The sequence below is a fragment of the Haliaeetus leucocephalus genome, unplaced genomic scaffold, assembly GCF_000737465.1.
Source record: "Haliaeetus leucocephalus isolate CR32 unplaced genomic scaffold, Haliaeetus_leucocephalus-4.0 Scaffold173, whole genome shotgun sequence".
Taxonomy (NCBI): domain Eukaryota; kingdom Metazoa; phylum Chordata; class Aves; order Accipitriformes; family Accipitridae; genus Haliaeetus; species Haliaeetus leucocephalus.
In genome coordinates, this window is record NW_010972609.1 from 3474130 (window position 1) to 3485335 (window position 11206).

The 11206-nt window shown below is 38.5% G+C and overlaps 1 protein-coding gene across 1 annotated transcript in view; it reads left to right on the forward strand.

The window, feature by feature from the left end:
- Nucleotides 1-4065: 4065 nt before the first annotated feature.
- The window catches only part of GAS2 (growth arrest-specific 2), an 86488-nt gene continuing 79347 nt past the window's right edge, over nt 4066-11206 (forward strand). The window contains exon 1 of the mRNA XM_010563714.1: nt 4066-4207. Within this exon, the coding sequence (XP_010562016.1) occupies nt 4066-4207 (142 nt within the window). The remainder of the gene's footprint in view (nt 4208-11206) is intronic.

The following is an 11206-nucleotide window of genomic DNA, read 5'->3' on the forward strand; positions in this document are numbered from 1 at the left end:
TCACCTAACTAACTCGGTTCAGCTTCTTCACAGATCCCAGCTAGTATGTGCTGAAGTCTTAATAGTTAATGTATGGGCTATTACAGTTGATGAAGTAGGTGAACACTTTAATGAAGCTTAGGTACTTCAGCACTGAAGTATCGTGGAGGCTTAAGTTAAACTTAGAAGTTCAGCAGCAGTCAGTGTTTGCATAAAGAATAATTAAGATTTTGATAGCTTCTGATGCTTGCATTTTGATAACTGACCCACAATATCACTTGCAGAATTTGTGACAGGAGGTACAGGTAACAAATTGTGCTCTGCTTCTTGAGGACTGATTTTTAAATTTTTTTTAAATTTCAAAAATCCAAGGTAGGAATTTTGTTGCTTTGAGCCTGACAAAGTATTTTACTGAAATGTAGGGCAGGTTTTCAGAGAAGTAGTGGGGAAGAGGAAAATTAATTTCTTTCAAAAATGAAATTAAAGAAAACTTATACAAAGGTAAGGTTGGATTGTATGTGATTCGTCAGGGTTCTTCTCAGTGGAGACTCTTCATCAGTATTAACTTTCTCATTCCACAGTCCTCACTTTGCATGCCTGCTTCACAAATTAACCCATAAATTATTGTTAATTCAGGACTACTATTTCAAGCAGACCTGGTCCCAGTATGGAGATGCCTGAATCATTTTTAGCTTCTAGAGATTTTTTGTCACCTGTCTATCTGCCTTCCTCATCTTTCCCAGTTTCCCATTCTGAGAACCTGTGTCCTGTTGAAACTACCTTAAACTCAGAATACCCTTCTTGTCTCTGGATCTTCTCTCTTCTTACTACCACAGTTAGTACGAAACTGAAGCACCCATGCATCCTCCAAAATCAGAGCTCTTTGTTCTCCTACTTTTCTTCCTTCAGCGAGTCTCAAAAGTTCCCTGAGACCTTTACCCAGCCTGGTTGCTGAGTTTTGTGAAACAAGAGGTAGGTCAGTATGAAGTATATTTAAAGACAGCCCTGTATTTTAGAGACAAACTGAAGTAACATCTCAAATCCCTGAATTCTCTGCTCTGCGTCTCCACAGAGATCAGGCTGAAGCGTAAACAGACTGCTGTGCTTGTTTCACAGACTGATGGGGCAACCCAAACTGCCTCCGTGTAGCTGCTCCAGAAGTCTTCCCTCTCTTTTGTCTAGTCTTACAGAAATGCAACTTTCAGACCTTAGAATTACTTCAGCCCCACCAGTGGCAGCAGCGTGTATCCTATCTGGCTGTCTGTGAGGCATATTATAATGCTTTTGATTATTAATTAGCTCCAGGTTTCATAGGGCACTTCATAAGCATGGTCTTGGAAGTCACAAGGTAGGTGGACCCTTCTGGAGGTGAAGGAAAAGGATGTTGTCGCTGTAGTTTTCCTCTTAACGCGACCCAGCTCAGTGTGTGTGCCATGAGTTGTACTCCTAACAGGGCAGACCCTGCTTAGGGTCCCATGATGAATATTGCTGTGTGCAGCCTTGAAATATAAAATTACAGAATAATTTAAGTTGGAAGGGACCTCCAGGGGTCATCTAGTCTAACCCCCTCCTTAAAGCATGTATGAACAGTGAAATTATTTCCGGTGAAGAGGTGCGGTGTCTAACTGGTTCCTTTAGTATAATTGTGCTGCTTTTTTCAGGTATATTTTTCCAATCTGTATGTCGAAGCAAACTGCAGGATCTTGTTTCCTAAACATTTAGATATATAGGTGTTAATAAACTGAAAAATTGATGCAAAAAAGTGATGTATTTTTACTTTGTTTTACTTGTGTATTATATATGAAGTGAACATTCAGGAATGAGACTTTTTTTAATTACTTTTTACCGATATCATTTCAGAGGTGGTTCAAGAGAATAAACTAGTTTTAGTTCTGGTTCTCACCATATCAATGGGGTTTATAGACTCCAGAAATCAGTAAAAAAAAAAAAAAATTATATATATATAAAGGCTTTTTTTCTGGAAAGAAAGTATATGACAAAGGTATTTATACTTGACTTTTCCCATATAGTCTTTGAAGACAAGGGGGTATCAATTACCCATCTTGCCTCTGCTTCCATCCAAAATGAAGCGGTGATTTGAAGAACTAAATTGCATGGTTCTGAGTGACTTAGAGCAACTTAAAATATACTGTCATTGTAATTCCTTAGCTGTTAGTATCATCTAGTCCAAAGGAATCTATTTTGAGAGTGACATTCCAGACTGATTTTTGCAGAGTTAACAGCCTAATTCTTCTCCCTCCACTCCCTCGCACCCCGCCCCAAATGAACAGGTATGATTTGGATTTAATCAACCAGGAAACCATAAATCCAAGCTGACATTTTTACAAAGTCCGTTTTCAGAACAGAGCTGTGCTTAAATTACATACTTCAGTCTGCCTTAAACTCCTCTGCTTTCAAAGGAACTTTGATATATAAGGATTTTTGTTGTTGCTGTTAGAAAAATGTAAAATTTACTTATAATTCAGAAATGTACAAGGGAATAAAGTCTTTTTTATGTTTATTTTCCCACCTCCCCAACTGAAAAAATTGTCTAATTTCAGTAAGGAGTACATTTGTAGTGAAAGCTACAGTATCTATCTCAAGGGCAAACCAGACTTCAGGATTTGGGGTGAGGTACTCTCAACAAGAGCTTAAGCAGATGTTTTTGCGAACAAGGAGTTTAGTTACTCAGGCTATGGTTAAAATACGCGCTCTTGTTTTAATGTAAGCATTAAAATATCCCAAATAGCATTTAATATCTTTAGAAATGTCAGTTACAGCACAATTTTATGGAAAGGCAATTGCTTTTTACATTCAGTAGACATTTTCCTTTTTTTGGCAAAGGAATTGTTTTCAGTATTCTTGTTATTCCAGGCCACAGTGGAATAGTATAACAAATTGTTCTTTTGTGTTGTTGTTTTTAAAGCCACAACTACCTCTTACCTGACTTGAAAGGTATGCAGAGGACAGAAAGGAGCAGTATTTGCGGAGTATCATAAGCTGAAGCCAGTTGGCTCGTGCAACCGCAGGTGGTGTGGATCACCCAGTTGACAATAGGCAAAGAACTATTCCTTACGGACCTCCCACCTCCAGTTAACGTCTGTCTAGTGCCGCCTATGTAAGACCCCGTGACTGCTAGTTGGCGTGACTGGGCTTTCAGCAGGCTACAGCCTACCAGGAAAGAAAGTATCTCAGCTCCTTGCTGCGAGCATTAGGGTCCAGGTCTGAGTTTCTTTTCAGAGAGAAAAATAACCTTCTTTCCTTAGCATGCTTCTGCCACAGATGGGGGAATTAGTCCTTCAGGAGCAGAGATATAGGTCCGGTGGGCCTAACGTCTCTGGCTGCTGCAAGACTCACAACACTTAACGAATATTTAACACATGACGTATGGTCTTACCTGCAACTAAAGTTTCAGTGTGTTGTCACTGAAGCAGAGGAGTATTTGTAGAAAAGGTGGAAGTGGGAAGTGTGGGTGACCAGCACTAGCTGTTGTGCTGCTTTCTGAAGAAATAACACTATTCAGTAAATGTATTTGGTGTGGGTTTTTTCTTTAATTATTCTGAAGCTGTAGAATAGACTGATTCCTTTTGGTAACAGCATTTGTTAATTGTTAGTAAGTTTGCTGTAGTAGCGTAACTCAGTTGTTCCCGTGCTTTTCTTGGGCCTGATCCAAAAATCCTTGAAGCTTTCCATTTATTTTGAATGGGTATTGGATCAGGCACTGTAGTGAGTTCTTAGCTTTGTGTAAAATGTTTATTTTGATTTGATTTTAATCATTCCTTGCAGAATATTTGGTTATGTGTTGGCAACATGTGTAGCTTGGTGAGTACAAATGAAGTTGACATTTATCTGTATGATTTAATCACTTGCAATGTGATCCATTAACAAAACAAACCTTCAGTCACTGACGTTGTATTCGTGTGTTGGATCCACATCTGTTTGTCTGACATCTGATTTCTTAGAATCATAGTTACTGTCTTCTACAATTCTAAAAAGAGAACCTGTGAAACTAGATTTGGTATAATGAAGTAATTTTTAATTTTTTTTTATATATATAATAAAACAGGTACAACAAGTGGATAAGCAATGTGCACTGCTCTGAGCCCGAAGGCACGTGGCCCTGGCCTCTCTGATATGCATCAATACAGTCAGTGGCTTGCAAGTAGACATGAGGCCAACTTGTTGCCGATGAAAGAGGATTTGGCCCTGTGGCTCACAAACCTACTGGGTAAGATACAATAAGATGGAATGCAGATACTGGGCAGTAAAAGAACTCTATACGCTGTTAGCTGGGAATTCGGTCCTTCAGGCTTCTTTGCGTTTCAGAAATAAAGGTGGTTATGATTAGGTAGCTACCGCCACACACAGTGCAACTGTTAGCAAAGTCAGAAAAGCTAATAAGTAATTTGCCTCCACAGTGTTTCTGTGAGTAGCATAATTGAACTTTATTATTCATTTCATGCTTATTTTTCCTCACATTTTCTTTTAAATGTTCTTTTGCTTGTGTTTTCTGTATTAATACCATTAAGCTGAATGGTGCTAATTACTGCCATCGCCTATGTTTTCCATTTTTATTGGTAGGGCCCCTAAAGAGTATGGGTGTACTGTCTTGAATGGAAGGAGCCATTAAACAGTTCTTTGCTGACCAAGCAGTCCAGTGATTGAGAACTGCCACCCAAGGCAGTTCATGCTAAGAGTTGTGGGAGCTTGTGCATAGAGGAGTCTGAGCTAGTGGCTGCAGCTGGGACCTGGGGATTTACTGGTTGCAGCTGTATGTCTCGGTGTGTGAAGCCAAAACATGTTGTTGAGGAAAGAGGATGCATACCAAAAGCCAAAAGAAAAATCAGGTACACATGAAGAGGAGCAAATGAGAGTATGTCCCTGGCAGGAAGGAGAGAGACAGTTCTTTGGGATATACGACTCATTCAAGAAGGTGGAATTTAGTAACTATGAGCCAGGAAATAGTATGTTGTTTGTTGAGAACATTCAGGGGAAAATGGCTTTTGTGTGATCTCTGTAAGTCCAAAGGATTCTATCAAAGACGTACGTGACTTACGCAGTACCTCATCCGAAGGGAAACATGCCAGCCTTTCTTCTCATTAAACAAAAAGGAGAAAATATTTCAGAGGAGGTGATGTTTACATGAAACCTTCGTTGATGGTTTTTTGGAGGAAAATTTGGATGAGCGTTTTTAAATTTGGTGTGTGTGGTTTTGGGGGTTTGGGGGCTTTTTTTCTGGAAGCCTGTTCTGGTGAGACATAGGCAGTGTCTTATCTTGGCAAATGCGGTAGCTGAACCAACTCAGTGATATCACACAATAATAGAGTATATCTAGTGCCTTTCATCTGCATATTCTAGCTTGCTGTATTTCCTTGTTTTTTAAGAGGAAGGGAAGTATCACTGTGTTAGGAGAGGTGTAGTCAATAAGTGCAATGTCAGTAGAATGCAGGAACACAGTATTTTGCAGGTAGGCGGTAACCATTTTAGAGTTGGAATAGTTGTGAATCCACAACTGCAAAAGTGGCACTTGTTTTAAATTACATCTTTGTGTGGTACTTCCATTTAAATTAATGAGTTTTGAATATAAAATTGTTTAGGCGATGCCAGAACAAAATCCAGAAATCCTGACTTCTCGTTCCAATTACCACAAGATAGCAATCCAAAAGACTGTTTTTTGAATTAGAAGCAGCACATTCCATTAAGGATTTAATATATTGTTTAAATGTTTTAAACAATGAAGTTTTAGTGAGCCACTCTAAAACAAATAGAAGCTTGTTTGCAGTTCATAACAGAGTTCTCACAGTGACAAGTTTAGGAATGAGGTCAGTTTTTTAGCGAGAAAGTAGCAACCAGCGGGAGGTTCTGAAATGCCAACTATAATTAAAAATCTGATTTTTTCATATGGACACCAAATTCTGCACTGCAGAACTAAATGGGCGCAACCTTCTTTTAATTAAGCAGGATACACAGTTCACTTGCTTAATGTGTTCCCCCACACCTTCTCACACCAACCTCTTCTCTTCTCAGAGTTCGTCCTCAAGAACTGAAATTATAGTGACTTGTTAAACTGCTTTGAATTCCTGTGTAGACATTGTTATTCAAATTAATAATTCAATTAAGTTAAAATTTGCATTCAAAATAAATTAAGTGTAACTGAATTAAAGTAATTAATATTCATATAAATATATTAACTCAGAATTCATATTTGGTTTAATTACTGTGTAATTTAGGTTAAATTTAATGAGAGGAAGAATGCATGAGTATGTTACTGTAAGATAAAATAGGTATGAATTTATAGCATGCTGTTACCTTGTAAAAACCTGTTTGTACTCTCACATTTCAGCATTCAAAAGGATAAAAGGATATGCAAGACTCTTTTGTTTGTTTTGTTGTGGGTTTTTTTCCCTTCATGGGAGAAATAATGTACTTTGCATTAATGGTTAGTAGATTTTCATGTGCATGGATGTGCAGATAACACTCTGTGTATTCACACCCTAGTTTGCTCTATGCTATAACTTGTGTGGCCTCATTGTAAGTGTCTTTATGCCAGTTTTAATGTAATAGGCTTTCTGAATTTATAAAGAAAATTAATATGCATTTCGATTTTTGCCATGTTGGTTCGTGTTTTGTTTTATCTGTATTTTGTTCATTTGTGCTATGATTCAACAAGGACACATAATCTTTTCAACTAAATGTAGATTTAAAAAAAATTAGAAAATATTTTAGGCAAGAATAGTTTGATCAACTATTTGATCAGCTGATGGTGTTTTTGGAAATTTTTGTGGAGAGGCAAATATGTCCTACATACTTGTGTTACTGGAAGTTAAAATGGTGACAGTTTTGCAGCAGCAAAGCCTGGTATGGGTTTGAAATTACAAACTGGAAAACATTGGAAGGATATTGCTCTTCATAATATGAATGAAGGGGTTTGACATTAGATGGAAATTAGGCATAGCTAGAATTTGACCTTACCCAAGTGATAAATGGGAAGACTGGCATAGGTGGTGCAGCTGGAAAACGATGCTGTAAGAATTTTTAACCCTGAGACTTTGGACATTTTATTCCGATTTAGCATGGACATTGTAGTGGAGGCTCTTTTAGTAATCACTAGTACTTTTGTACACATTTTGCTAATTATTTTTGGAACCACGTCAGAGAAACTCAGAGCTTCTGAGAGGACAGTTTGTCATTACAGCTCCATTGCCTAATAGATTTTAGCTGCCTGTATTCTGGGGGCTGGAAAAAGGACATTGCAGATAAAATCGATGTGTTGGATGGGATTAACTCGTACAATATTGTACGTTATAGCATTCTCAAAGTGGGACATGTCAGCATTGCGGGGCTTGGTGTTCGCATGCTGGAGAGGAAGATTGGAGCTATGGATGTTGTGTCTCTTACCCTCGCTTCCCTCTGCTGAGCTGTGGTGGCTCAGTCCAGAGATCTTTGCAGTACCAAAGTTAAGGAGATGTGCTGACCCAACTGTCTTGCAAATAATGATCATCTCTCAGCCTTGTTTTTATTATGTATAGAGCCAATGAAGTACTCGACAACGCTTTCACTGCTGACACACTCCAAATTTGGTAGATTATGTATATGCTTACTTTAATGGAATGCTCTTGTGGATACTGAAAACTTCTGTTCCACCTCGAGCAAGCTTCACATGGGAATTGGCACAGTTGGGCCATAATAGTCTTCTAGCAGAGGCAAAATAGCAACTTGAAAGCAAGTAGGGTTTGCTTGGCTGCTGTACTCTCCAATGCTGTCTGGTTGTCTCTTGTGTGTCTGCGGAAGCAAAAGGGCTGACATCAGGAGGACTGGGCCTCATCACCAGTCTGTAGTGTAGGGCAGGTACAGAGGGATGGTTCCTCTGTTTCCCCTTTGGCTATTGTGTAGAGCTCTGATCTTTTTTCCCATTCCCAGACCCCATTTACCAGCTGCAAAGGGTTATATTGTTGCTTATTCCATCCAGCTTCATTTAGCACATGGGACCACAGAATAGACCTGTGACATGTGCCTTGGGCATTTGTCTGGGCTCCAAGGTTTCAGTGCTGAGGCCTCTTCCTAACAGAACTTTCTGGGCTTCAGAAGCTCATGGGTAAGGAGTTGGAGAAGGTAAGATGGTGAGGAATTGGACATGTAAATGTTGAATGTTGTATAGGGCATGTAGAAGTTGCTTCGGTGCAAAAGTGAAGTAGGCTTGGAGAAAAGGAACAGAGAGTTGAGGATGTTAGGACAGGCATTTTGTTGAAGACCAGGCTTGGAATTTAAAGGTGTGTTGAAGGAGGTGTAAAGTTTGGGGGATGAAGGATAGGAAGTCTTCTACAAGAAAATGGTCTTTCTTTGATTCTGAATTAAAGCAAAACCTGTTTCAGCTCAGTGTTCTGGCTCACCTTGCTGTCTTAAGAAGATTCTGTAGCAGTACCTTTATTTTTAACATCAGTGTGTTCAGCTCAAGCCAGTGGGAAACACAGGTTTTAAATACCTGAATATGAAGACATTCATGATACTGATACTTCTAGTGATTCTGCTGGCACTGATGCAGTTTCTTACTTAGTTGAGTGGCTTTAGAATTTTCTAGTATCAACATGCCTTTGGGATTGTCTATAGGTCCCATTTCAAGTAAGTGATAATGTCTCAATGCTATCAAAACTATTTTTCTTGCTGTTAGCTGTTGTCGGAAACAGAGTAGTCTTGTCAGAAAAGAGCCAGTTTTGCATGTGCATAAAATCGTTGGCCTTCGTTTTCTTTATTTTTATTGCATTTTGTTATCTTGGGTTTAAATGTCACACAATTTGAGGGGGTCAGGAGGAGTTGTTCCACTGGTGCTTCAGTATTGTAGAAGCTCATTCTCCTACTGATGTGTTTCGGAGATTCACCCGAGTCAAATGTTTCTTTTTGTAAACTAGTAGTTTTGTGTTACCACAGAAGCGTACAATTAAAATAGCCGATCAGCTAGTTCTGAGGCCGGAGTCGGTGTCTTGCGTTGTAGTTATTGAACTAAGTGTGGAAGAACTTGGAGCAATAATAGAGGAACCGTCTAGATTTTGGTACTTTGTTCTAGTCTTTGAGTCCCTCTGCCTTCTTCGGAAGGCTCTGGTTGTCTGAGACGGCCCGCAGGGAATGCTTTATCTTCAACCTCTTGGGCACACACCCCAGGCATGGGCTCTTTTTAGTTATTCTTTCATAGACCTCCCAGTCTAATTGCATTAGGACCCCCAGGACTGGGTGGCCTTAGAGATAGCAGCCCACAGTTTCCAAGTGGTTGGTGTTCAGGTATAACAGTTTGTCTTTTTAAGGGGCATCTGGTGATTGCGGTAGAAGAGAGGGTAAGCAGTGCTTGTGAGGTTTGAGAAAGCCTTCATATTCCTGGTTTGGTTTTTTTTTGTTTTCATACTTTTAGTGTTGTTTTTTTATTATGCTTAATGTTATTTCCATTCTATAAAAACATTGCAACTGCTTTCTTGTAATTATAGGGGGAGTTATACATTTTTAATGGAGTTTAATGTTTTTTCCATACAAATATACAGAGCCATTTTTTTCCTCAGGCTATGAACATTACTCTCATTTGAATCAATACATTTCAACTGTTAAATATGTCAGAGTGTCTGTTTTAGCAAAGAAATGCCACCTTTTGGAGCCATAAAATACAGTGAATTGAAAGCTGACACCTAATATATTTTTCATTGGATACAGATGTTCAATGCAAAACTCATTCTTTCAGCTTTCATAAAAGGGAACAGAACTAAAATACTTCAGTTTAGTGTACAATATGCAGTGACCAAACTGCTAATGCAATTCAGCATTTAAAATAATATAAACATATTGTTAAATAGCAGGAGATAGAAGAATTTTTCCATGCCTGTGTGAAGAGAAAATACCTCTAAATAGGTTTTAGGTTTTTTAATGCTTGACCAGTGAAGTAATAAATCTAGAAATCACAGGACAGAATAGATATGTAGAATAGGATTTTTCTTCTACCTGTGTGAAAAATTATGCTTTCCAAAATAAAAAAAAATCTTGAGTAGCTTAAACATATTTGAAATAATTTTTTTAGAAGAAAATAAGTCTACTGTAAAATGCAATACTCTATTAAAAATAAAGCAGTTCCTATAACATTGTCATTCTTAAAATTTAGCTCTCTAATGGCTTTACACGTCTTGCAAAAATACTGATGGGGGCAAATGGGAAATTATGTAGGCTAGAATGGTGATGAAGACTTCTGAGGTGCTGAGATGTTCAATTTTTGTGTCTGTGGGCTATTATAGTTTCAGTCCTGGCTTCAGCTGAGCTGGAGGCACTGCTAAAATATTGTCCGTTATGCACAAGCTACCACTGAATGTCTGCAGTGCTGCTACTGCTCTTTTGCCTGGAGAAGTCATTTAGGTATACAGGAGCTATAAAGTGGGCTATATGGCAGAGAGAATTAAGGGGGGAATAAAAAGGGAAAAAACCTTCACATTAAACAGATATTTCTGAAGTAGAAATGTGTTAGAAAAACCAAGTTTAACTTAACCAAAAATACAAGTCTGCTGTTGTATCTGAAGATGGTTTGCTGCAAAAATCTTTATCATAGTCATTGATTTTTAACTGATCAAACTGAAAAGACTCACAATTTTTTGCCCAAAGGATGCTTAAGTATCTAACAGTTTTGAGGCAAAGGCCTAGAGAAATCAACTTTCCTTTAGCATTTGTGTAATCATATTGCTTCATAATACTGCTGTCTTCAGTGTTGTAGGTGACATTGACTGTCAGATTACAATGTACCAGCAATATATTACAGAAGTACAATATTAATTTTTTTTATTATCATCTACTTCATTTTTGTTACTTTTGAGTGTTAGTTTCCCGCTTTCTTCTGAGTGAAAAGGCATAGAAAAGCTTTACCTGTTTTTTCTAAATCTACTTTTCCTAGGGTTTTTTTTGATGAAAAATTTTTTGAACCTGTTCTAAACAAATTAATGTTTTCAGTTTCCAGACATCTCATGGAGAATAGATTTCCCCAAACTAACTAGAAAAACAAAACAAAAGAAGTGGTTTAGTCAGGCAGCTGCTTGTTGGTCAAAAATCTGTGGCAAAAACCCCGACCAGCAGTGGGCAGACCTGTACCTGTTGTTCTGCTTGCAAACAAGCCGGTTTTGAGTAGCAGGAGTGGATCTGGATGGGCTGAGGGATCACTCTCACTTCAGTTCTTAAATTCCCCCCCCCCCCCCCCCCCCCCCCCCCCGCA